The sequence below is a fragment of the Carettochelys insculpta genome, chromosome 12 (genome assembly GCF_033958435.1).
Source record: "Carettochelys insculpta isolate YL-2023 chromosome 12, ASM3395843v1, whole genome shotgun sequence".
NCBI classification, from domain to species: domain Eukaryota; kingdom Metazoa; phylum Chordata; order Testudines; family Carettochelyidae; genus Carettochelys; species Carettochelys insculpta.
The window spans coordinates 26,952,140-26,974,873 of NC_134148.1; the positions used below are offsets into that span (position 1 = coordinate 26,952,140).

The 22,734-nt window shown below is 41.5% G+C and overlaps 1 protein-coding gene across 2 annotated transcripts in view; it reads right to left on the reverse strand.

Moving 5' to 3' along the window:
- Positions 1–22,734, reverse strand: part of HOMER2 (homer scaffold protein 2) — a 119,746-nt gene that overhangs the window by 16,853 nt on the left and 80,159 nt on the right. The window contains exons 3-5 of one of the 2 annotated variants that reach the window (XM_075006915.1): positions 17,419–17,550; positions 7,856–7,948; positions 1,372–1,511 (exon numbers count right to left, since the gene is read on the reverse strand). In XM_075006915.1, the coding sequence (XP_074863016.1) occupies positions 1,372–1,511; positions 7,856–7,948; positions 17,419–17,550 (365 nt within the window). The remainder of the gene's footprint in view (positions 1–1,371; positions 1,512–7,855; positions 7,949–17,418; positions 17,551–22,734) is intronic. The other variant, XM_075006916.1, reaches the window with a different exon arrangement.

Sequence of the window (22,734 nt, forward strand, 5' to 3'; positions counted from 1 at the left end):
TTCGATCTGCCTTTTTGTGCGTGGATGCGCTCTTTTGAAAGAAGATCTTCCATAAGCTCATCTTTTGAAAGACTGGTAGCTTTCAGAATGAAAGACTCTGTATAAAATACTGTAGTGTTAAGTCAAAACACACACACACACACACACACACACACACACACACACACGTGTAGGTGAAATACATTTTCACTTTTTTTTGGTTTGGTTTTAAATATCTATATAGCTGTAAGAATACTACTACTGAAGAACTAAACACCCAGGACCTTACAAGTGCCTGAAGTGTGAATGACACACCATTTCAAACAATGAGAGACAATGGATGGAGGAAAGTGAAAACTCCTAGAATCTCAGATGCTACAGGTTGCACCTCCCTGGTCCAGCATGTTCTGGACATGACCAGTCCCAAATGAGAAACCTGCCAGACTTAGCGAAGTCCTCTGCTCAGACTCCAAGCCATCCCACCACCACTGGGCTTCAGCCCAGACCACACTGCCATGGGGGGTTCCAGAACATCCCACACTTACCCCCTTGGCACTGGTGGGGGTTGCCAGCTCCAGCCCTGGCCCCATAGGGCTGCCAGGGGACACCGGCTCTAGCTTGGCCTCCTGCCCAGGCCCTCTGGTCCAGGAGCATCTGTGGTCCTGCCAGACAAGGGATGTTGCCAGACCAGAGTGCCAGTTTTAGGAAGTGCAACTGTAGCTGTTATTAGCTTGTAGAAGTGCCTACAGTTAGTAGGAATAAAAACTTATCTTATTAAAAATTAAAAGCAGAGTTAGTGTACTGCTTTGGATTGCTTATCATATCATACGGCTTATACTGCTTAAAAAACAAAAACAAAAATAAAAAAAACCACTTATGACCTTGACATTTCCAGCCTTTTTTACTCCTGGGCCTATTCATGTGCTAGAGGCAGAGATGGTAAATATATTCCAAGAAAAGAATTGTAACATTTTAATGTCACTGCTTAGAACATTCCAACTTTTTATTTTACTTTGGCCACAAATTAGTGATTTGCCTTTTCAGGTAACTGATTAACTCAACTGCTACAAAACATGACTTTCAGACATACAGGTACCATTTTAAAATGGCACACAATGATTGTTAGAAAGCTACATAGTTACTTTTTTCATTATTATTTATGGTAAATTAATAATTAATTCTCTTTTGTGATTTTACATAACCTCACCTGTTCTCACAGACAATGCACACCCACTGAAACCAAAGAAGAGATGATTGGCTTTAGACATTCTCTGCAGTAATTGCTCCCCTATGGCCTACCTGTTATTTCTGCATTTTTAAACTCATACATCCATGGTAAGCAATGAGATCTGCACAGACATTCAATGTAATTTAGCTATTAAAAAGGTTCACCTTTGGGCTAGAGCAATTTTCAGTTTGTCATTCTCACTTTTCAGATGTGCATCAGCAGAGCCACCGTGAGATGCCTTCTCATCATCTGTTCCATTCACGCTGGATGTCCGAGTAGAACATGGTGTTTCCCGTCCAGATTCCTGCAGCACAATCCATAGATTAGGAGTTAACAGATTGGCATGGAAATGTAGAGCTAGAGGTGATCTCAAGAATTTATCACTTCCTGCCCTACGCTGAGGCAGGACCATATAAACGGAACGTTCCTGATAGGCAGTGTTTGTCTAACCTGCTCTTAAAAAAAAAAATCCACAGTGATTGGGATTCCAAAATCTCTTGGAAAGCCTATTCTAGAGTTTAACTACCCTAATCATTAGAAAACTTGTCTTAATAACTAACATAAGTCTCCTTTGCTGCAAATTAAGCCCATTACTGCCTTCAATGGACAAGGAGAACAATTGATCTCCATCCACTTTACAACAGCCCTTAACATATCTGAAGCTGCATCAGAATCTTCTACCATTTCCGCCCCCCTATCAAGACTAAACATGTCCAGTGTAACACAGAAGCCTGGTGGTGTCAACTGGCAGAAGGCACAGGAGTTTACCTGGATTCTTGGTGGCAGATGTATGCATATTAAATTTACCAGAAGGTGGCATGGGAGGTACATACCAAGAGCCCACTGGTCATCATTATAATTGTGAAATGTATGTATACAAAATGTTAAAGGAATTACAGTATATATTATATATATATTTTTCAACCCTAAGGTACAACAGTTAGGGCATGCCACCAGAAGGTGATAAACAAGCTTCTGCCAGATAGGAGGGAAAAAGATGCTTCTCTCTCTGTCTGGTGACATGTATTTTGTATTGTGCACTTTGCAGTGAAAACCTATGTGCATTACTGAGCCTAATGTTAAGATGATTGCAGATTCAGCTAGAGTGGAAAACTGCGGTGGGTGGGGGGCGGGAAACAGGAGTGAATCCTGTTTACAAGAAAAAGACAATGGATGTATTTTGGGGCATAACTGCAGGTACTGAGGTACACTCCAGAGCCATCACAAAGACAGACTCTCAGCATATTCTGCTTTGTGAAAGATGGCTCATGCCCAACTTGTCTGGAAAATATGGCAAAGGCTTTGGATGAGCTAAATTTCATTAGTCAGAAGAGTATCTTCGTTGTTAATATGCAGGTTATGATTTTATTTTACATGTGACTATTTGTTTGCAATATTTTACATGCTACTTCTCAAATCTCTATACTTTAAGTAAATGCTTCCTAGTTTTCTCTATAAACAGATCTAAGTTCTGGAAGTCAAATGGAGTGGTGACCTGAAAGGAAGCTGCTAAACTGGCATGAACTGCTTCACTGGGCAGAGCAAATGGGTGAATTGTGAGAGTAGAAGACAAGAGGCTAATCACCGAACAGGGACTCTTGGGGTATATGTCTACACAGCAGCATTATTTCACAATAAGCTATTTTAGAAGTGACTTTCCAGAATAACTTATTTAGAAATAATGCAGCTACACACAAAAGACATTTCAAAACAGCCCTCAGCTATTTCAGAATAGAGCCTCTGCACACAATAGAACCTATTTCTAAACAGATCCGTTGGATGCACTATGGCTTATTTCAAAACAAGCTCTATTCCCTGTCTACACAGCCCCTATTTCAGAATACCTATTTTGAAATAGGCACTATTCCTCGTGGAATGAGGTTTACCAATTTCAAAATAAGCCAAAATAGCAGTTGTGATGTGTAGACACTAGCCAAGTTATTTCAAAATAACTTCACTGTGTAGACATACACTTGGAGGGTATGAGGGCCGGAGTGTGCCCGATCTGGGGGCGGGGGAAGAGAGAGAGAGAGAGAGAGAGAGCAGGGCCTGTGTAGGCCTAGTTGTGGGCTTGTGTTGCCCATGGCTCCCAGAGTTTGAGAGCTGACCCCCACATGCACAAACAAGGTGGTAATATGGAGTTTCACTATCTTGATAGCCCTCAAGGAAGCGTCACACAGAGTTTTTCAAACCTCTCCTAATAAATCAGGCTTTTAAAGATATTTATTATTTTTATTGACCCCTCCAACTCTCTCCAATTTAACCACCTCCTTCCCACAGCACAGTGCCCAGAACTGTATGCACAATCTGAAATGGGGCCTCACTTGAGCTGAGTAGAGTGGGACAATTACCTCCCAGTCATACAAATGACATGCTTGTTAATACAGCCCAGAATGATACATTAGCCTTTTTGGCAACTGCCTTATATGGTGACTCAATTTGTCATCTACTATAACCCCCTGAACCCTTTCTAGCTGCATCATCATCATCAAGCCTAGTTTTTACCTCATTTGAAGATTTTCATTTCATTGTTTCTTTCCAGCTGTAGTACTTGGCACTTCTCTTTATTGAATTTCATCTTATTGATTTTAGATTTTTTTTTTTTCCAATTTGTCAAGGTCATTTTCAATTCTAGTCCTGTCCGCCAAAGTGCTTGCAACCCCTCTCAGCTTGACATCATTTGAAAGTTCTATCAGCACATTCTCTACTCCATTACCCCAAAAAGTGATGAAAATACTCAATAGCCCAAGATCTTGATACCAAACCACTGGTAACTACACCTCTGAGCACAGTCTTTCAACTGGCTGTTCACCCACTTTTTATTAATTTCACCTAGACCACATTTCTTCTAGTTTCCTTATGAGGATGTTATGTGGGAATGTTGCAAAAGTTGAACTAAAAATCAAGATACATCACATCTACCGCTCCCCTCAGCCACTAGGGCAGTAACTCTGTCAAACAAGGAAATTATGTACAGGTTGAACCTCTCTAATCTGGAATTCTCTAGTCTGATAACATTCACAATCCAGCATGATTTTAGTTAGCCAGATGACCACTAATCAGAGGCGTGGTCAAGTTTCCCATGGTCCCATGACTTTTTTTTTTAAAAAAAACACAGACACCAGTCTCGGCGCTCAGTGTTCTGTGCTGTTATTTACCTGTAGTTTACCCTCAAATGTCTTCTAAGAGCCCAGTAAGCCATGGAAGTGTTGGCAATGTGCTGGAAAATATTGACCTCCTATTGCCCAGCAAATTCTCTTGTCTGGCACTGGTCAGATCCCAAGGGTGCTGAATGAGAGAGACTCAACCTGTAGTTTGGCATGATTAGTTCTTGACGCATTCATGCTGGTTATTCATTATAACCCTATTACCCTCTAGATTATTTACAAACTGATTGTTTCATAATTTGTTTTAGCCTCTTTCCAGGTATTGAAGTTAGGCCAACTGGTCTAGATAATCCACCAGGATGCTTTTCTCTGTCTCCAAAATGTGACTGCTTCTCTGTCCCTACTGCCAAAAAACCCTCCGTAACACTGAAAGGAAGTAATCATTTCCTGTTGTGACACAAAATGCAAAGGCATATTACCTGGCATGGCCTACTTAAGGTAATGCTGTTATCTAGGTCAGATGCCACTGGTTGCGGCTCAGACAAAGGAGTCAAAAAAATTCTCTTCTTGTCAATCAAAATGCAATCCTATCTTTATCATCATATTGGTTTTATTGGTAAACATAAATAAAAGTCTCCTCTCTAAGCTTGAACACACTCATCCAGCAACATCTGTTATCCGGCACGATTTTCGTTAACCGGACAAACACTTATAGTCTGGGTAGCCAAATTTCCTGTGATCCCATAACCCTTGTTTATAGCCACCAGGCCTGGTTCTCAGTGTTCTGTGCTGTTGTTTAGCTGTAATTTACCCCTAAATATCCTCTAACAGCCCAGTAAGCAGTGGAAGTGTTGGTGATGTGCTAGAATACATAGACCTTCTGTTGTCCAGCAAATTCTCTTGTCCGGCCCCAGTGAAGTCCCAGGGATGCCAGACGAGTGAGGTTCAACATGTATAGGTGTCATAAGAGGTCACATTATATATCATGTCATGTTTCACAGAATCACAGGGCTGGAAGGGATCTCAGGAGGTCATCTAGTCCAGCCCCCTGCTTCAAGCAGGACCAATCCCCGACTAAGTCATCCCAGCCAGGACCTTGTCAAGCCGGGACCTAAAAACCTCAAGGAATGGAGAATCCACCACCTCTCTAGGCAACTCATTCCAATGCTTCACCACCCTCATGGTGCAGTAGTTTGTCCTAATATCTAACCTACACCTCTCCCTCTTCAACTTCAGGCCATTACTCCTTGTTCTGCCACCTGACACCACTGAACAGTTTCTCACCCTCCTCTTTAGAGCTCCCCTTCAGGAAGTGAAAGGCCACTATTAAATCACCCCTAAGTCTTCTCTTCTGTAAACTAAACAAGCCCAAATCCCTCAGCCTCCCCTCATAGGTCTTGTGCTCCAGACCCTTAATCATTTTTGCTGCCCTCCACTGAATCTGCTCCAGCAAATCCACATCCTTTTTATACTGGGGGGCCCAAAACTGGACACAATATTCCAGATATGGCCTCACCAGTGCCAAATACAGGGGAATAACTACTTCTCAAGATCTGCTCAAAATGCTCCTCCTAATGCACCCTAGTATGCAGTTAGCCTTCTTGGCTACAAGGGCACACTGTTTACTCATATCCAGCCTTTCATCCACCATAACCCCTAGGTCCCTTTCTGTTGTATTGCTGCTGAGCCAGTCAGCCCCCAGCCTACAACAATGCTCGGGATTCTTCTGCCCCAGGCGCAGGACTCTACACTTCTCTTTATTGAACTGCATCAGATTTCTTTCGGCCTGGTCCTCCAATTTATCCAGGTGACTCTGGATTCTCTCTCTACCCTCCAATGTATCCACCTCTCCCCCTAGTTTTGCGTCATCCCTCATCCAGGTCATTAATAAAGATGTTGAACAACGCCGGCCCCAGAACCGAGCCTTGCGGCACTCCACTTGAAAACGACTGCCATTCAGATATGTTATATATTTGCAGTAAGAACGAACATGTCGATTTCCCTCCAAGTACTGACAGATAGCTCCTAACCTGAGCTAATGATACCATCTGATCAGCCATCCACAGACTCACAAATAAGAGTGTGACATGAAGACATCCTACTCATTATTGAATGACCACCAAGAGAGAAACAGTAGCCTCTGGGACTGGTGAACAGTGGTCCATAACATCCTACTTTCTGTAATTTTGTCCCATGTCAAGTCAGTGAAACCAGAAAACAAAGACCAGGTTCTTACCAGCTCTTGCCTGCATCATACCTTTATGGCATACTAGACAAATACTCAGATTGCAATGGTAGAGATAATACTTAAAAACATTTAAAACACAGAATAATAAAAAACAAACCTGTCACCATTAAGTGCTCTGGGGGCAAAAGGCAAGCTCTTTTCAAAAAGAAAAATAATGATTTTCAAAATTGAAATTTGCAAAGTTTTCTAGATGAATGTTTTAAAAGCAGTTTAAGCAGCTGGAGCAAAGAAACACAACTAGAAGATATGAAGTAAAAAGACTTACTTGCAAGAGATTAGTTTCACACACTTTTTTAGAAGTGCTCAATGAGCTTCCTCTACATTAGAGTCAATGGCCAAGGTTTTTTGTCTTTTTTTTTTTTTTTAAAGCGTTTAAAAACAGGCTTCAGATGTGGTTTAGGGACCTAGCACAGTTCTCACTGCTGTCATAATGGAGCTCTTCTGATTGCGCAGCTGAATTAATCTCTAAATTAGAAGTTGCTCTAAGTTTCCTCCAAACTCAAGCACTTTTATGCACAACACAATGAATGAGTTCCCATTAAACAAGGATTAATTCTTTGCTAACTGTAGACTTGTAATGAATTACTAAATGGATTGTGACAAAGCTTGCAATAAAACTTGGATTTCAACATGTTCTGACAAAAAACATTAGCACTGGGTATAACGGCATCTTTCTAAACTGTCCTGGACAGGTGTGCTATATAGACATTCATTACAAACCCCCATTCTGCCAGTCACTGACAGGAAGGGATAGTAAAGCCTTCAGAGAAACTATAGGATCTACGTAACACCCAGCTTTGACAATGAAATACATGAGAACTCTACAACTACACTAGCTATGTAATATTGGCCACATTCATCTCCAACACAGACCAACCATAAAGGAAAAAAAGGCTGGGCAACTGGAACAAGCAAGAATTACAACAGATTCCAGTTATTTATTGCTGAAATTTGCCAGTGTAGTAAATTCCCCAGTATGACATCCAAAAACTTAGATATGGACTTTGTTTTAAAAACTCTTCTAACTCTCAACCCCCCCCGCCGCCCCCCCGAACAGATAATATATTTAAATGAAAGAGAGAGAGCCCACGAGAAAAAGAATATTCCTCTGGCAACGATAATGGCCACTAGCTGACAATGATATTTAACCATCTTCTTGGTAGACACTTTAAACTAGTTGCCTGAAGCAAGTACCTTCCACTGTCATATGCAGTCTCAAATAATTTTTCCTGCCTGAGTGTGTGTGAGTGTGTATATATATATATATATTTATTTTACAGGTAAGTGACTTACTTGGGAATGATTGCTTGAGGTCTCAATTTTCTCTTGAGATCTGTCTCTTGCTAGTTTGGCAGCTTCTTTGACTTCCTGGAATTTGTCTGCAAACTGCCAAATGTATGAAGGATATTTATTAAAATTATGTAGGACACATTAACTGTTCAGAATATTACCTTCATATGGCTTTTCTGTAGTCCACAGAACTCCATGGCCATGCAATCACTTACAGCAATTTTAAAAGTTAAATATTAAATGTGTGTGATTTGAATTCAAAACAGATTCCCTCAGGAAGCAGGCAATACCTCCAGAGTTTCTTTATAAATCACGAATAAAATCCTGGGATGAGGGGAGAAGTGAATGTGGATTTTTTTTTTTTTTTTTTTTTAAAATAATGAGCATCATCTATTAAAGTTTGAGGATAAAACATGTAGTCTTAGATTAAGGATTATGAAATGTCTTTTGTTCTTAAGGAAAAGGTAATTGATGGAAAGAATAACAATGACTTTGTGAGACGTTAGTGGGGATTGAAGACAGGGTGTAATAAAGGAGTAAGAAAATGAAATTAAGGTAACCTCCCTTCACATAAAGCAGGAATACAGGCACAGATGACCCGTCTCTCAAAAGTTTTATTGTCTTATAGTTGAAAAAATAAAGACATGACTATTTTTGAGGACATAAAAGGTTTTGCGGTTTCTGCTCACATAACATGCTAACTCAAATCACTGGGGGAAAAATGCAACAAAGCTTCTACAGTCAAATCTAAGGATGGGATTTTCAAAACCATGTTCCAATAGGTTTGCTTCTAAATTATACTGGTGCTTGTGAAAGGTCCATCCTAAGACTTTATTATGCAAAGTCCTCACTCTGCTATTTTGGTCTTGTATACAAACTCCAATTATTCACACAACCTTTTCATTTTGTGCATCCTGCTTCAAAAGCAGTTCCAAGGGATGGGCAGAAGGCCGCTAAGTAAAAAGTATTCAGTATGACGGAAGTGTGACAGACAGATAGCGATGTTAGTCTGTATTCTATCAAAACAAAAAGGCAGTCATGGAGCACTTGAAAGACTAACAAAATAATAATAATAATAATATTGTTAGTCTTTAAAATGCTACATGACTGCTTTTTTTGTTATAGTTGATGGAAGGTGTCTGTAATACCATTAATGCAACTCTCACTTCTGCCAAAGGCTGTTCAAACTTACGTGAATTCATTCTGGAGAAACTTCTAATGCTGGAAAGGGGAAGACAACACCATACTTACTCAATGATAAATCACAATTCCAGGCTGATCTATGCCTTGTGCTGAACAGCATCCAAGAGGCAGAAGACATACTTTATTATTTCAGTGTAACTCATGCACACATCTTCCTGCTCCTTTCAATATGGCAAAATACTGTTTTTGTTTTTTTAAAACTGAAGAGATCATTTTATTAAGTACCTCTTGACTAACATAACTGAACATGGCAGAGCCTGTGTTCAGAACACCCATAATGAAAACAACCATCGATAAATAAAACACAAAAAACACTCATACGTGATAAAAACTTCACTTCCAGTAAAAGCCAGGAAGAGAAGGGAGAACTATAGACAAAAAAGACACAAGGGAAGAGTTAGTAAGGGAAAAGGAGGAGGGTTGTCACAATCAAAATACACCTTGAAAAGAAAGACATTTATAGGGGAGATATAGACAGAGAGAACCAAAGGGAAACCTCAGTCATCTGTGAAGTAGAATGGTGAAACCCCTAAAAAGTAGATGTCAGAACAAAGCACCCCTCAGGAAGGTCAAGAGGCTCTACTATACCCACAGAACTCATCACTAATAAAACCACAGCATTCAACTCTGAAAACTCTATCAAGTATATTATTAAGTATATCAAAAGCCATATTCCTTGCAAAGACCTTCAGGTTCTTGCACACATTCATGAACTCAGTCACTTGACAGATCTGTCAGGTAAGTACCCACTGTCACCTTAAATTTACAAGCATGGTAGGTGATGCAGAGAGAGAGAGGTTAAATAGTTAGATCAAGACCACGCAGTGATTCCATGTACGCTTTAACAGCTGCGAGATTTACTGTGGGGTTCTTACACCTTTCTCTGTTACCAGGATAGAGACAGGATACTGGATTATATTGACAACATTATATGCATGTATTCTATTGTGTGTTAAATTCAGAAAATCATGCAGATTGCTGCTAGAATACTGGAAGGCCATTGGTTCTATTGATTACCATAATTCAGCTCTTCTGCCTACCAAGTTTCAACCCTAACTGTAAAGCTCTGAGAACATGATTAGGCAACCACACAGTGACCCTTTTTAGAACAGACCCAAGCAGGTGGTCTGCACGACGGAGGTACCACTGTTTGCCATCTATAATAAGACTTTCAGATAAAAATGCATCTGTACTTAACATGTTACCTGAAGCATGCATGCATGCACACCCCCCATCAGTAAAGATGTGTCATTTTAGGAGTCCATTGGTTGGGCACGCATGTGTCTAAAGCAGTGCTTTTTTGATGCTGATACTTGCCAGTACTGCGTACCAGCACTTCGGCAGCCCCAGCTGGGGGATTGTCTGGAAGTGGGGGGTGGGGAGCTGGCTGAGTACCAGCACCTCTTTTTTAAAAAACAAAACCAAACCAAAAGCACTGGTCTAAAGCCATGGGGAATTTCAGACATAATATCGAGAGGATTGCAAATATGATCTGTGAAGGTACGCGTGAACGAACAATGAACTCCAGAATTCAGCCACCTTCAGCTAGAGTTGCACATGGAAATAGTTGAGTATTTGAGGGAATGTACATGTAGCACATCTGTAGACCTAGCAAACTCACTGAATACAACTATATTTTTATTTTGTCCTTGAATTTTGAAACCCTGGCATTTCTAGGTCGAATGCATTTTCTGTAGCCGCTGCTATTAGATCAAAACATATGTAACAAACAGATTTCTAGCACACTGTGCCCAAAACAGGGTCCAAGCTTGAATACCTTGAAGTCAGCATACAGTTTATATTAAGGTTATACTGATTCACTCTCTTACAATAAATCTTACTTATCAAAATTCCTGTGAGTGAACTAGAAAAAGATTTTAAAAAAGTAATCTTTGAAATTTGATTTCTGAAACCACCCTCATAATGGACACACAAGTTCACTCCAAAAAAATAATGTGGTGTGAAGAGACCATTTTCCACAGTTCTATATACAGTAATCCCTTGAAATGCGCGATTCTGAGTTGTGCTTAACTTCTCATTAATGCAAGTTAAGCCCATTGTAAAATCCTGCTCCCCCGGCCCCCGTTCAAACCCGGTTCAATGCTCCCCCCCTTGCCCCATGTGGCACCAGTTCAAACCCCCCTGGCTCCAGCTCACCCCCCGTCCTGCACCTGGCTCTGGCTCACCCTCCCCTGCACCCGGATCCATTTTTCCACAACCAAAGGACCATGTGGCCCCAGCACCCCCCCACTCGGCACAGCCCCAGCTCACCCCTACCTCCCCCACCCCCAGCCCTGGTTCACCCCCACCCCATGTGGCTCTAGTTCACCCCCCCCCCTAAAAAAAAGCAAGGTCCGCACAGCCCCAGCACAATCCCCCCTCCCCCCCCGCAGCCTTAACCCACACCATAACTCGAGGGACTATTCTACAGGTAAAAACTTATGTGAAAATACAGAACATTTCCCCCATTCTTTAAAATATAACCAACAATCTTTGTCCAGTTGTGTGGTTTTAGTCAAGACTGAAGTTTACTAAGTTTAAGTAAATGTGTTTCTAGCAACAAAGGCACTGTCCACCAACTTATAGGGACATCTTCACTTTACAACAGCCACACCACTGACTTGCTTTCACCCACTACTGTGGCTAGCAATAAAGGTTGGTAACTGAAATTACGATAAATATAAACATCCTCTATTATTCCAATTTACTTCATGCATTTGTTATTTCCCCTTCATAAAAATATCTTCTTTTTTGCCCAATTTACACCTGTCAGATTTCACTAAACAATCTCTCATTTTCACCGTTGGATAAATGCATTTAGCTCTTGTGAGAAATGAAAGATTTATACCTGTGGTTCTAATTATGTAGTCATTGTACTGGCAGACTACATTTTGGCACCACTTCCAGGGCCAATTGCTACATCAGCAACAGGTAAGACATTTCTGAGGGAGGTTATAGAGTCAGTGGCACTTCTATGGTATTGGTAATGTATGTTTATACAATTCTCTATGGGTTGAAAAATCACAGAGATGCTGTTTTCTGGTAACTTAATACATACTATCCCTTGATATAATTCATTGGTTTTAAAACCTGTATGTCATTTCTGTAACCCGTGGCTGCTTTTAGTGTGTATGATGGAATTAAAATGGTTAATTGTAAGCTTAGTAAGATCCTACTTGGTATATTTTTTAAAACAGAAACATATGCAGTGACTGCGCTTTCCTTTAGGAGGTGGAGATAGGTTTAATTATTTAAAGTTTTTCTAAAAGTTATTTCATCCCCAGCCTCACTTTCCATTTGCCTTCTTTCCACAGCTGCAGCTAGTTCAGATTAACTCTTTTGAGCTGACAAACCCATCCAAAATTAAAGAATGGGAAAAGGTGGAGGTGGTAGAAGGGTGGGAAAACTGCAACTAGTCAGTGAGGTGGGTTTGCAAGTCCATTTTGGAGCCATCCCCAGCTTCTGCAGCCACCTATGAATTATGTATGACACATCTAACAGGCTGCATTAAAGGAAGGATTTGTTGATACCAATTCTTGACAGAGCTTCTGATCTCAGGATGGTGTTGCATACAAACACTATATTTGGTTATGAATCTTCCCTGCTGATATTTAACAGGGAATTGGACACGCTAATGGGTGTGTCACATAATATGATTTATTTGAAACTCATTTGATGGTGCAGCTAATCATCCATATAAATATCTGGTTTATAGATCTTGTATTTTACATGCTTAGGTTTAAAATTTCTAGTGTTATGTTTTATATTTCTCCTAATCACAAGTCACACCAGTGCCAGAGCTGTAAAGCTGCTCCCCAACCAGCCGCATTTACATTTTATTGCCAGCTCATTTTGCAGAAAGCTCTTGGAAACTAGGCTGCTTGAAATTTGCCATTTATGTTTTGAGAATGAATTAAGATAATGGCTCACAATTCATGTGTGGCTCTCTCTGGCAATTCTTTTGATACACCTCTTTAAACATGCCACATACCATGCCCATCATCAAACAGGTTGGTAAAGAAGTTAGAGAAAACAGCAAAGAACTGGATAAAAAAAATATTTCTGCTGGGTGGAAGGAAGCCATTGCTAGAATATCAGCATGTTACTCTTTATGAAGATCACGAGTTAAGAAACCACTGGACTCATGGTAAAAACCTACTGCCGATATCCAATAAGCTTCTTAAGCAAACATTCATCCCTGAAGCAGTTACAAAAGAGCTGCACATCAGGAAACTGGAACTGAATCTGCCCTACAATAAGAGCCATGAAGTTATGCAGATGGGAACAATATCCGATTTTAAACAAACTGGCAATCTGCACCAAAACAACAAGTTATGTTACCCACCCCACACTCAGATGACAGAATCCACACCCAAGGGTCTGTCTTACAAGAGGACAAAAAATGGCTCAACAAAATAGAGGACAACCACTCTATTCTTAGACAGCTGGCTTCAGTGAGTGGACACTGACCCCTTCCATGTGACAGGTTTATTAAAAACTTCTGCTACTGTGGTCTATTGCCAGGTGACTGGGGCAAGAAATAAACTGCTTCTTATATTCCTTCATGACCAGGGCCACGTGCAAAAAAAGTGTATAGGCCTGGGAGGAGTGTATCTGCTCACTCAGTAACACTGCTGGGGCCCACAAATTATGCATTCTGCACGAGTATGTTGCCATCCTGCATTTGCGTATCACAAGCACCTTGACAATCTGAACTTCTGTTCTGTGGCAACATCTCTGGTCTGGTTCAACCTGTACTACTGAATTCAATAGAAATGATAAAACACAGGTAACTCCTTTGCTAGCGAGTGCACTTCAGCCTTCTGAGACAACACATCCTTACTGGGCACCTTCCTGCACCTAGATGTAGATTTAATACCTAAACCACACGACATTTATCCAGTCCAGCCTTTTAGGCCTGTATCTCTTTTTAATAAAGAGCATAAGACCCCGGAGAATAACACCTAGATTAATGAGCCACGTCCAGAACCAAGCTGATGTGATAGAAGAACAAGTCTCTTAAGCAGTACAGGAAATCTGCTAGATTTGATACGGCATGCCAGGAGCACTAATATACATTAATAGTAATATCTAGCTCTTAAGAGGCCTCTGCACTAACTGCTGAGGCAGAAAAGCTGTTGACTTGGTAAAATGTTCATTTCTATTCAGGAATTCAGAATGTTGGAGAAATAGGTAGAGCTCCTCCACAGATATACGTCTATCTGCAGTGCCCTTTTTTTGTCAAAAAAAGAGTACACTCACCTGGCTCCCCTCACCCCACCTGGCTTTCCCGCCATCCAATCGCACAGCAGGGGCTGCTGTGTACCAGCAAGTACCAGCCCAAAAAACCACTGTCGAGCTGCGTATGTGCATATTCACAGACAGACATCAGTATCTGCTGATCCTCAGGGCTCCACTCCCAAGAGGCACTGTGGCCAAGGGATAGGAGCATGGTATGGTCCCTTCTGGGAGCCAGTGCCCCATGATGGCAGCTGCTCCTGGCCATGTGGCTTTACAACCCCCAGACAGGAGATGCCAGAGCTGAGGGCTATACAGCTGCACTGCAGGGAGATGCTGCCTGCACAGGGCACCAGCTGATGGAGCCACATTCTTCCCTCTTGGGAGCAGAGCTCTACAGATCAGCGGATACCAATGTCTGTCTGTCTGTGTGTATCCACAGCCATGGCTAGACATTTGTATTCACACAGGGCTCTAGATCTATGGTTTGGGGAATGCTTGCAGAAGTAGATTTAAGAAAACAAAAACAAAACAAACCCTATGGTATTCGGGATGTGGTGCAAAAGCTGAGCCAAGGTTATTATACAGAGGAACAAGACAAATGTTATTGAATTATTGAACCATTGGCAGAAGAGATAAACACAGAAGAAAGTCAGGGAATAAGTATAGCAGGAAGATAAAACGTTTTCATTATAGGTTGATGCCATTCTGCTTTTTTTAAATCAAAGACAATAGTCCAGTATTATAAATAACACATTTGGTCAGAAATCAAGGTACAGACTAAGCTGTTCTAAATCAGAGACACAGCCTTGGATCCAAAAAACAAGGAGCCCTGTGGCACCTTAAATACTAATAGATCTATTTGGAGATAAGTTTTCTGAGGAAAACTTGTCAAAAAAACATTTTTTCCCATTTAATTCACAAACTCTCCAACTTTTATTCGTCCTAAACTGGACTTTATTTTAAGGAAGACAAGAATGGGATCAGAGATATTTCATGCAGGGAACCTTTTGATATCAAAATAAAATCTATATTTCTCACAGTTTCAGGAGAAAAACCAGAAACCAAATATCCATTGTACCCTGTTCTTTATATGCTAATTCCAGTATTTGAGCTTCTTTAGATGGACTTTAGTCTCATTGGTCATTTATCCCACACTGTTGAAGTCACTTGCCACTATAACATTTGAATTCTAGATCACTGAAATAAATGCAAAATTCATTCGGAGGAAAGGTGTCCTCCTCCCTTGGTCCATAATTGTTACAGACTTGCTCTCCGCACACCACCAACAGCCAGTCTGCCCTCCAGACTGATTTTAATCCTTTTACATTATCATGCTACTTATTAAATCACACACTTTATGTTTGTTTTACTGCATGGTTTAATCCTGTAACAGCCCAAGAGAAGCAGACTTTGACTAGGATGGTTTTCTAATCATCCCAAGAGTGGGAAAAAAAATTTGTATGAACATTTTTGCTGATGTGAAATAATTGCAAGGAATGCAATGTTGTGGAAGATGTGTGAGCTCTGTAAAGCCAGTTTAATAAAAATAAGTTCACACACAATTTGGTCACCCAACTGATTGAAAGTAAAACGCATTAAACTCAACAGACTTTTCCTTTCACTGCAAATATCATTGCGCTAAAGCACTCAAGCAACTTCAAAATTCGAACACTAGTACCTCTCAGGGCAGAACACGCAAGAAGACAGAGTGAAATTAATGGAAACTGTTTGGAATGTCCAAGGACATTGTAAACTGATAACACTTAGTGCCAATAAGGACTGACTATTCATGCTTAAAATGTGAATTATGTGATAGGTGAGTTCTTTTATTATATGAACAAACATTTTGATTGCTTGACTTGTATAAAGGAATCACAGAGAACACATTGTTTACATTTCTGGTTATTCTTTACCAGAGTTGGCTGGATATTTTACAAGCTTCCATTGTAACTAACCCAGGCAAGTAACATGGGAGACACAGAATTACAGGTTGAACCTCGGGCATGTGGCAACATCCTTGGTCTGGCATGACTTTTGTTAGCCTGGTGACCACTTATGGGTATGGTCAAGTTTCTTGTGGTCCCATACATTTGTTTAAGAGCCAGGACTGGTGGCTGGAGTGTTCTGTGCTGTTATTTATCTGTAATTTATCCGTAAATGCCTTGTAAGAGTCCAGCAAGCACTGGGAGTGTTGGTAATGCTTCTCGACCATACTGACCTCGTGTGGTCTGGCAAATTCTGTTAGGCACTGGTCAGGTTCTAAGGGTGCCAGACTAAAGAGGTTTAACCTGTATAATCCTCAGCCTTCAGTTCCAAAAGCAGAGGCTTACACCAGCTGAGATAAAGGAGAACTATTCTTTAGTCACTTGTAATTGTTGCTTTAACATCAGAGGCAGAATGATCAAATAGCAAGTATTAAAAAACGGGGTAGGGTTTGGGGATATATAAAGGTGCCTATATAGGAAAAAGCTGAAAAAATTGGGCTTATGCCGATTTAATAGGGACATCTAGTCACCCTATCAGAAGGCCTGCTACTCAATACACAAACTGGTCCAGTGCTACGCTACATCCAAGGCCATATGTACTTCACAGAAAGACAATTTTGGGTTATAGGACAAGCCTGCTAGTTGAATGTCACTATTAAAATGATAGACTTCATTGCAACACAGATGTAGAATTAAGCATGCACAGGCAGCCTTAATTTTGGCATTTTCTGGCAATTTAGTACTACGCTCTGTTTCCTTATTTTTAATGTTGCTTCTGTATAAAATCAGTACATGATCCAGAAAAAGAGATGTCAAGAAACTGCATAGGCTGCACCTGAGAACCTCTAAAAACAGTGAGCATCAAATCTCACAGCCTTTTGTTTTTAGAGAGGGCCATACTTGATGAAATTAAAATGTATCCTTTTATCAACAAACTTTGTAACTTCCACTGAGGCTGTGCAAGAAATCACTGGATCATTACGAGAGTTAAACAACTTGCACAGAGAAGACAAAACAGTTAAACTGCAGAGACATTCAAATTGTGAGACTCCTACCAGATTGGTACCAACAGCGAGGCAGTTCCTTAATTCACAAGAGCCACTACTGAGGTTGCAGAAATAAAATTAACTCAGTTACCTTTGTCAGCTGCTGTTCAGAGGAAAAGCCCAAACCAAATACAGTGTTCGCTCTGCTGTCCGCCCACTGACCAAACTTCTGTGACGTTTTAGTAAAGGTCATATTAGGCGTGATTGTGCTGTTTATAATCACCTGTGTAAAAGAAGTTTAAAAAAGAATTAGATACAGAAGCAACACCTGAAATGTATATTCTAGCAACAACGTTATCCATCATGACGAACAGGTTCCCAGTCTAAATTTGGAATTTGCTACAGGCACGAATGATTTTACCTACCTGTGAAATATTTTAATATCTTGGCTCTCACTTGATTCAGATGCTCAGTAACAATTTTTATTTAAAAACCCCCCTGTTGTTCCAAAATTGGATAGTGCTGCAGTATTCCACTGAGCAGCACACATGTAAATAACCACAAAACGAGTCAGGCAGTGGAAAGGCAGCACTAGGGCTGGGAAAAGTATACTCTGTAGGGGCACATACAAGCACGGACACAGAGAAAATACTTTGGTCGCCATTTTTCTTCTCCCCACCGTTTCTTCTCTTCCTCTTCGTCTTCCTGTCTTCCCTCCTGTTCTCTGTCCTTTCTTGCCCCTTCTCAGTGACATCCTTGCTCCTTCTTCCTCCATCTGCAAGCTGGCATACTCACTGCCCCATTGCTTATTCTCTCCTCCCTCCTTTCCCCAGGCTGCCTCTATCACTACAACAGAACAGCTCCCGCAGCACTTGGTTCCTACGACGGAAACATCTGGCCATCGAACAGCAATGAGAAAAGTATTCCCCACAAGCAAGCAGAGCAAGGAGCTTCCTTCTCAGCAGTGCTCTGCTCCCCTCTGTCGCTTCAGGCAGATGTGCAAGCTGACCCACAAGGGTAGCCAACCCCTGGTTTCACTGGGAGCTTCCTGGAACCAGGCTCTTGCTACCAGAGGCTACTGCAGCAGACTGGAGATGCTAGAAGTCAGGCAACATTATGGCCAACACACCCCCATGGGCCCTGGGAGTTGCAGGGGGTAGGAGAGGAAGGCAGGGGGTCTCTACACGCTGCCCCCACTCTGAGCACTGATTCCACAGCTCCCCTTGGCCACAGATTGTGCCCTATGTGAGCTGTGGATAGGGCCTGAGGGTAGGGGCAGCATGCAGAACCACCTGGCCCTGTTACCCCTGCGTAAGGGCCACAGGGACCTGCTGGCAGCTTCCAGGAGCAGCGGAAGGATTAGAGCAATCAGGGAGTTTGACTTAGCCCCAGTGCACTGCTGCCTGCTGGGAGCTACTGGAGGCAAGTGCCACCTGATTGGAGCCCTCATCCTTCCCCCATGCCTGCACCTCAACCCTCTGTCCAGGCCCTGAGCCCACTTCTGAAATCAACACCCTCACCCCCTGCACCTCATTCCTCTGCCACAGCCCTGAGCCCTCTTACAGACCCTGTATGGTGCCCCAACCCTCCGCCCCCTCCCCACGCACACTCCAAACCTCATCAGCCCCACTCCAGAGCCCACACTCCAACTTCTTGCCCCATCCTGGTGAAAGTGAGAGAGAATGGGGAGAGCAAATGAAAGGGTGTGTGTGTGGAGTGGGGACTTGACCTTGGGGTCAGGGAAGGGACATGGCCTTAGGGCAGAGGATGGGCAAGGGTGTTTGGGTTCGTGTAATTCCACGCTTGCAGTCCTATGAGCTAGAGACGCTGTGGTAGTGAACCCCAGAGAAGGGAGCCCCAAAGGAGCAGCACAGCCATGCTTAATTGTGGGGCTGTCCCAGTCAGTCTGGGAGAGTTGTGAGCTGTCACATTAGTGGTTGCCTTGCTCGGGTGGATTAGTATCTTTATCCACAAGGAGTACCATTGTAAGCAATGGGGGTGGGGGGAGAGATCAGGTAAAGAATGTACAGGAGCTCGCATAAAATGCCATCTTACTGCAGAGGTTTAGATGTACCTCAGTTGGTTACCACAGATGTGAATCATGTGGCCACAGAAAGAAAATATAGTTATATCTAAATACATTTTTCTCTTGAAAACAGATCTGTGTCAAATGGCCTATTAATAAAGAAGTGCTTTCTGTAGCAACATGAACCAGGGTGTCCAAAATGCTAATTAAATACTAATTAAGCTATAGCTGCAGGACAGTTTAATTAAACACAATGAGGAAGTATCCCGGCAACACCATTTTGAAGTATTTCAAGCAGAATTTTGTTTTTAAGCTGTAATTTACGTTTAGCAAGAAGTATTCCATTCTGGAGAAGGCATTTTAGAATGTCATCCCTCTTACCTAACTCCTTTCTTAACCTGCCCGTGGCGTTCCTATTTCCTCTCCTCATAATCTGTTCAATTTTACTCTGTCCCTCTTTCTCCAATTTCCTCTTCTGAATACATACCATAATGCTTTCTGGTACGCATGGACATACTTATTGCCATCCTTCATGGAACGCACTTTGTGAGAAAAGTAACTTTTAAAAAAAGCAGTGCACAGCAATACAGCTCCAAACAGCAAACAAACGTGCTTGAAGATAGTCTTCTCACACCATTTTGGAAAATGAATTAAACGGAGTTTCTTAAACTATGCTCAATGGAACAGTGGTGTTCCATGAACTTACAGGTGTGACATGTCTGACAATTTTTGATATATACTGATGGCATATATTTTCTGTTATTAAAACTAGAAACAATGTTATTTCTTCATTTCTCTGATACCCGATTAAATTACTTCATTTTGGTTTTGCTGTATACATTGCTATTTGTTTGGGGGATTTTTGGTCTGAAAAAAAAAATTATAGGTGTTCCTCATTAAAAACACTATTGTTTGGGGTTCCATGGTCTCAAAAAGTTTAAGAAACACTGAACTAAAAATACACTGGGACAGGGAGATGCTACTCTTGAGGCTTTTTGCTTTGTTTTTAAAGAATCAGGATGGTAAAGCTATGGCTGATATACAAAGTACATAGCTAATCTTTAACTTGACTAACATTTTTCAATGGGTGACTCATAGGTCCAAATATAAACTGACATCCAGACATACTCTTCTCTATCACAAAAGTATTGCAAGGAAATAGAAGCTGCAATTCAAAAGAAAATCCAATTGTGATGGGAGATATTCAAGCACCTACATTTAAATGCACAGGAGAGCAAAACCCTTAAGAGTTTAGTTAAGTAATCTAAATAACTAATTGTCAGTGCAATAGGAATATGCCATTATGATGAGAAGATAATTCTGAATAGGACTGAAAGAACCATTAGAACCAACTGAAAGCCATGAAAATAACTATTTTTAAACTGCTTATGGGAAATACTATTTTTAATAAAACATTTACAGTAAATGTTTAAACCAACTGCAAATGAAATCAAGTTACAGAATTTACTTTAGAATTTAAAAAATGCTCAACATTTCCAAGGCTTCAAGTGAATAAAACTATGGCTCTGTATACCAGACTGAGCTCCGACGGGAAAACATTAATAAAATGGCAGTCCCTCCTGACAAGGGCCCCACTCACTGGACAGAAACTGAAAGAACAATAAAATATTACACAAAGCTAGCATGGAAAGGTCCTTCAATAATCATTTATACCTCCTAGAACTATAAAACTTGATATATCCCACATGATAATGTATAATAAGCTATAAAGGGACTAAGACTAAAAGCTGAAGCCAAGTAACAATACCTTCTTGGGAAAGGAAGTGAAAAGTATTAGTTGCTATCTGTTAAACATGGTAACGGTTAGCTTTTTCAGCAGCCAACAAGTTAGGCCATGTTGCACAGCAATCACCTTATCGTCAAGAAACTGACAGTTCATCTATTTATAACAATGTACAGTTAAGCTACCAGGGAGCTGGCTCTGTTACACCCCAGCCATGGTCAGCAACCTGCAACGCCAGAGGCGCACGCAGCTCTTTAAGCCATTTGCCCCTCCAGATGCTGCTGCCACTGACACCTCTGCAGCTCCCTGTCCTGCTGCCTCTGAGCAGTAGAACTAAATATAATTGCTTTAACAGCCAGAAGAGATCTGGCTGTTAAACCAACTGCATTTAATTCCGTTATTTCAGCACTGGCAGGGCATGGAGCCACCAAGAACCCCTCACTCGCCCCGCTACTTGAGTGGCCACACCCCTCTGGTGGGCGTGGCTTGGCTCACCCCCACCAACAGAACACTCTACACCAGCCTCCCTTCTGCTGGGTGTACATGGCTGCCCAGCATAGGCTCTCCAGCCAACACCACAGATGGGTTAGTCCCGGGGGCCAGTATGGGACTGAGAGGGGTTAAGCCTGGGGATAAGGGGGTGGGTTTGCAGGATGCGGGGGTGGTAAAAGCTTGGGGATAGTGGGTAGATTTGGGGGCTGAGGCAGGTAAAGCCTGGAGATGGGGGTGGAGGGTTTGGAGGTAAAGCCTGGGCATGGGGCGGAGGGAGGAACATGGAAATGTATCAGACTGCAAACCTTGCTCCCTCCTGCTTAACAGCTTACCCCCAGGTGCAGTATTTTCCTTGCCCTCATTTACTCTCCAATCCAGGACTGAACGTAACTTAAGATTCAAATCACTGTGTGAGCACTGTTCTTAAAACAGGGTCACAAAAGTACTGTTTGATGTTATTTTTTTTTAAGGACTGAGTTGTAATCATGTGCATTGCAGCTCCTGAAGTATTGATATTGTAATTGAATTTGAAAAAATGGCTCTTCTTCCTATGTTCATTGCAGACCCTACACCCTAGTCTGCCAATCAATTACCTAAGATTGCCTTTTGTGCACAGGAAAGTAAGAGAAAAGGTATAAGAAATTAAACTAGAGATGTGTTAAACTGGTTCAGAGAAATTAGGGTTCCATTTTAACTGTATCTATAATATTTTACTACGTGCTTGTGTAACCCACACAGCTAGGGATGTGGTTTGCTGTCCCACGTAGTGGCACCTAGAACACTTGCAGAAAGAGAAAAAACGAGTCTCCACTCCAGCTTTAGCTGAGAGGCAGCTGGATTGTCACTGAAACTATAGAGGCTCCTGCACTAGGCTCCAGAGGACCCAGCTTCAATTCCACCTGTGGGCAGTTACACTGGTTTTTCCCACCCATCTCCATCTAGTCAGGTAACTGGACAATGGTGGGAAAGATTCTGATGGAAAAACAAATAAGGAAAAGTCCATGCTGGTAGAGACTGCTGCTTTAAACACACCTAAGAATTCATTCTACTGGTTAAATGGATTACCTAAACATTCTTCCTTCTGTGCTCTTACAAGTACAGAATTATCATTATGCAATAATTAATTATCTACTAGGCTATGGCGATGAAGGGAGTGCTCTTTAAAAAAAGAAAAACAAAAAGCCCAACCCAACACACTGGAGAGG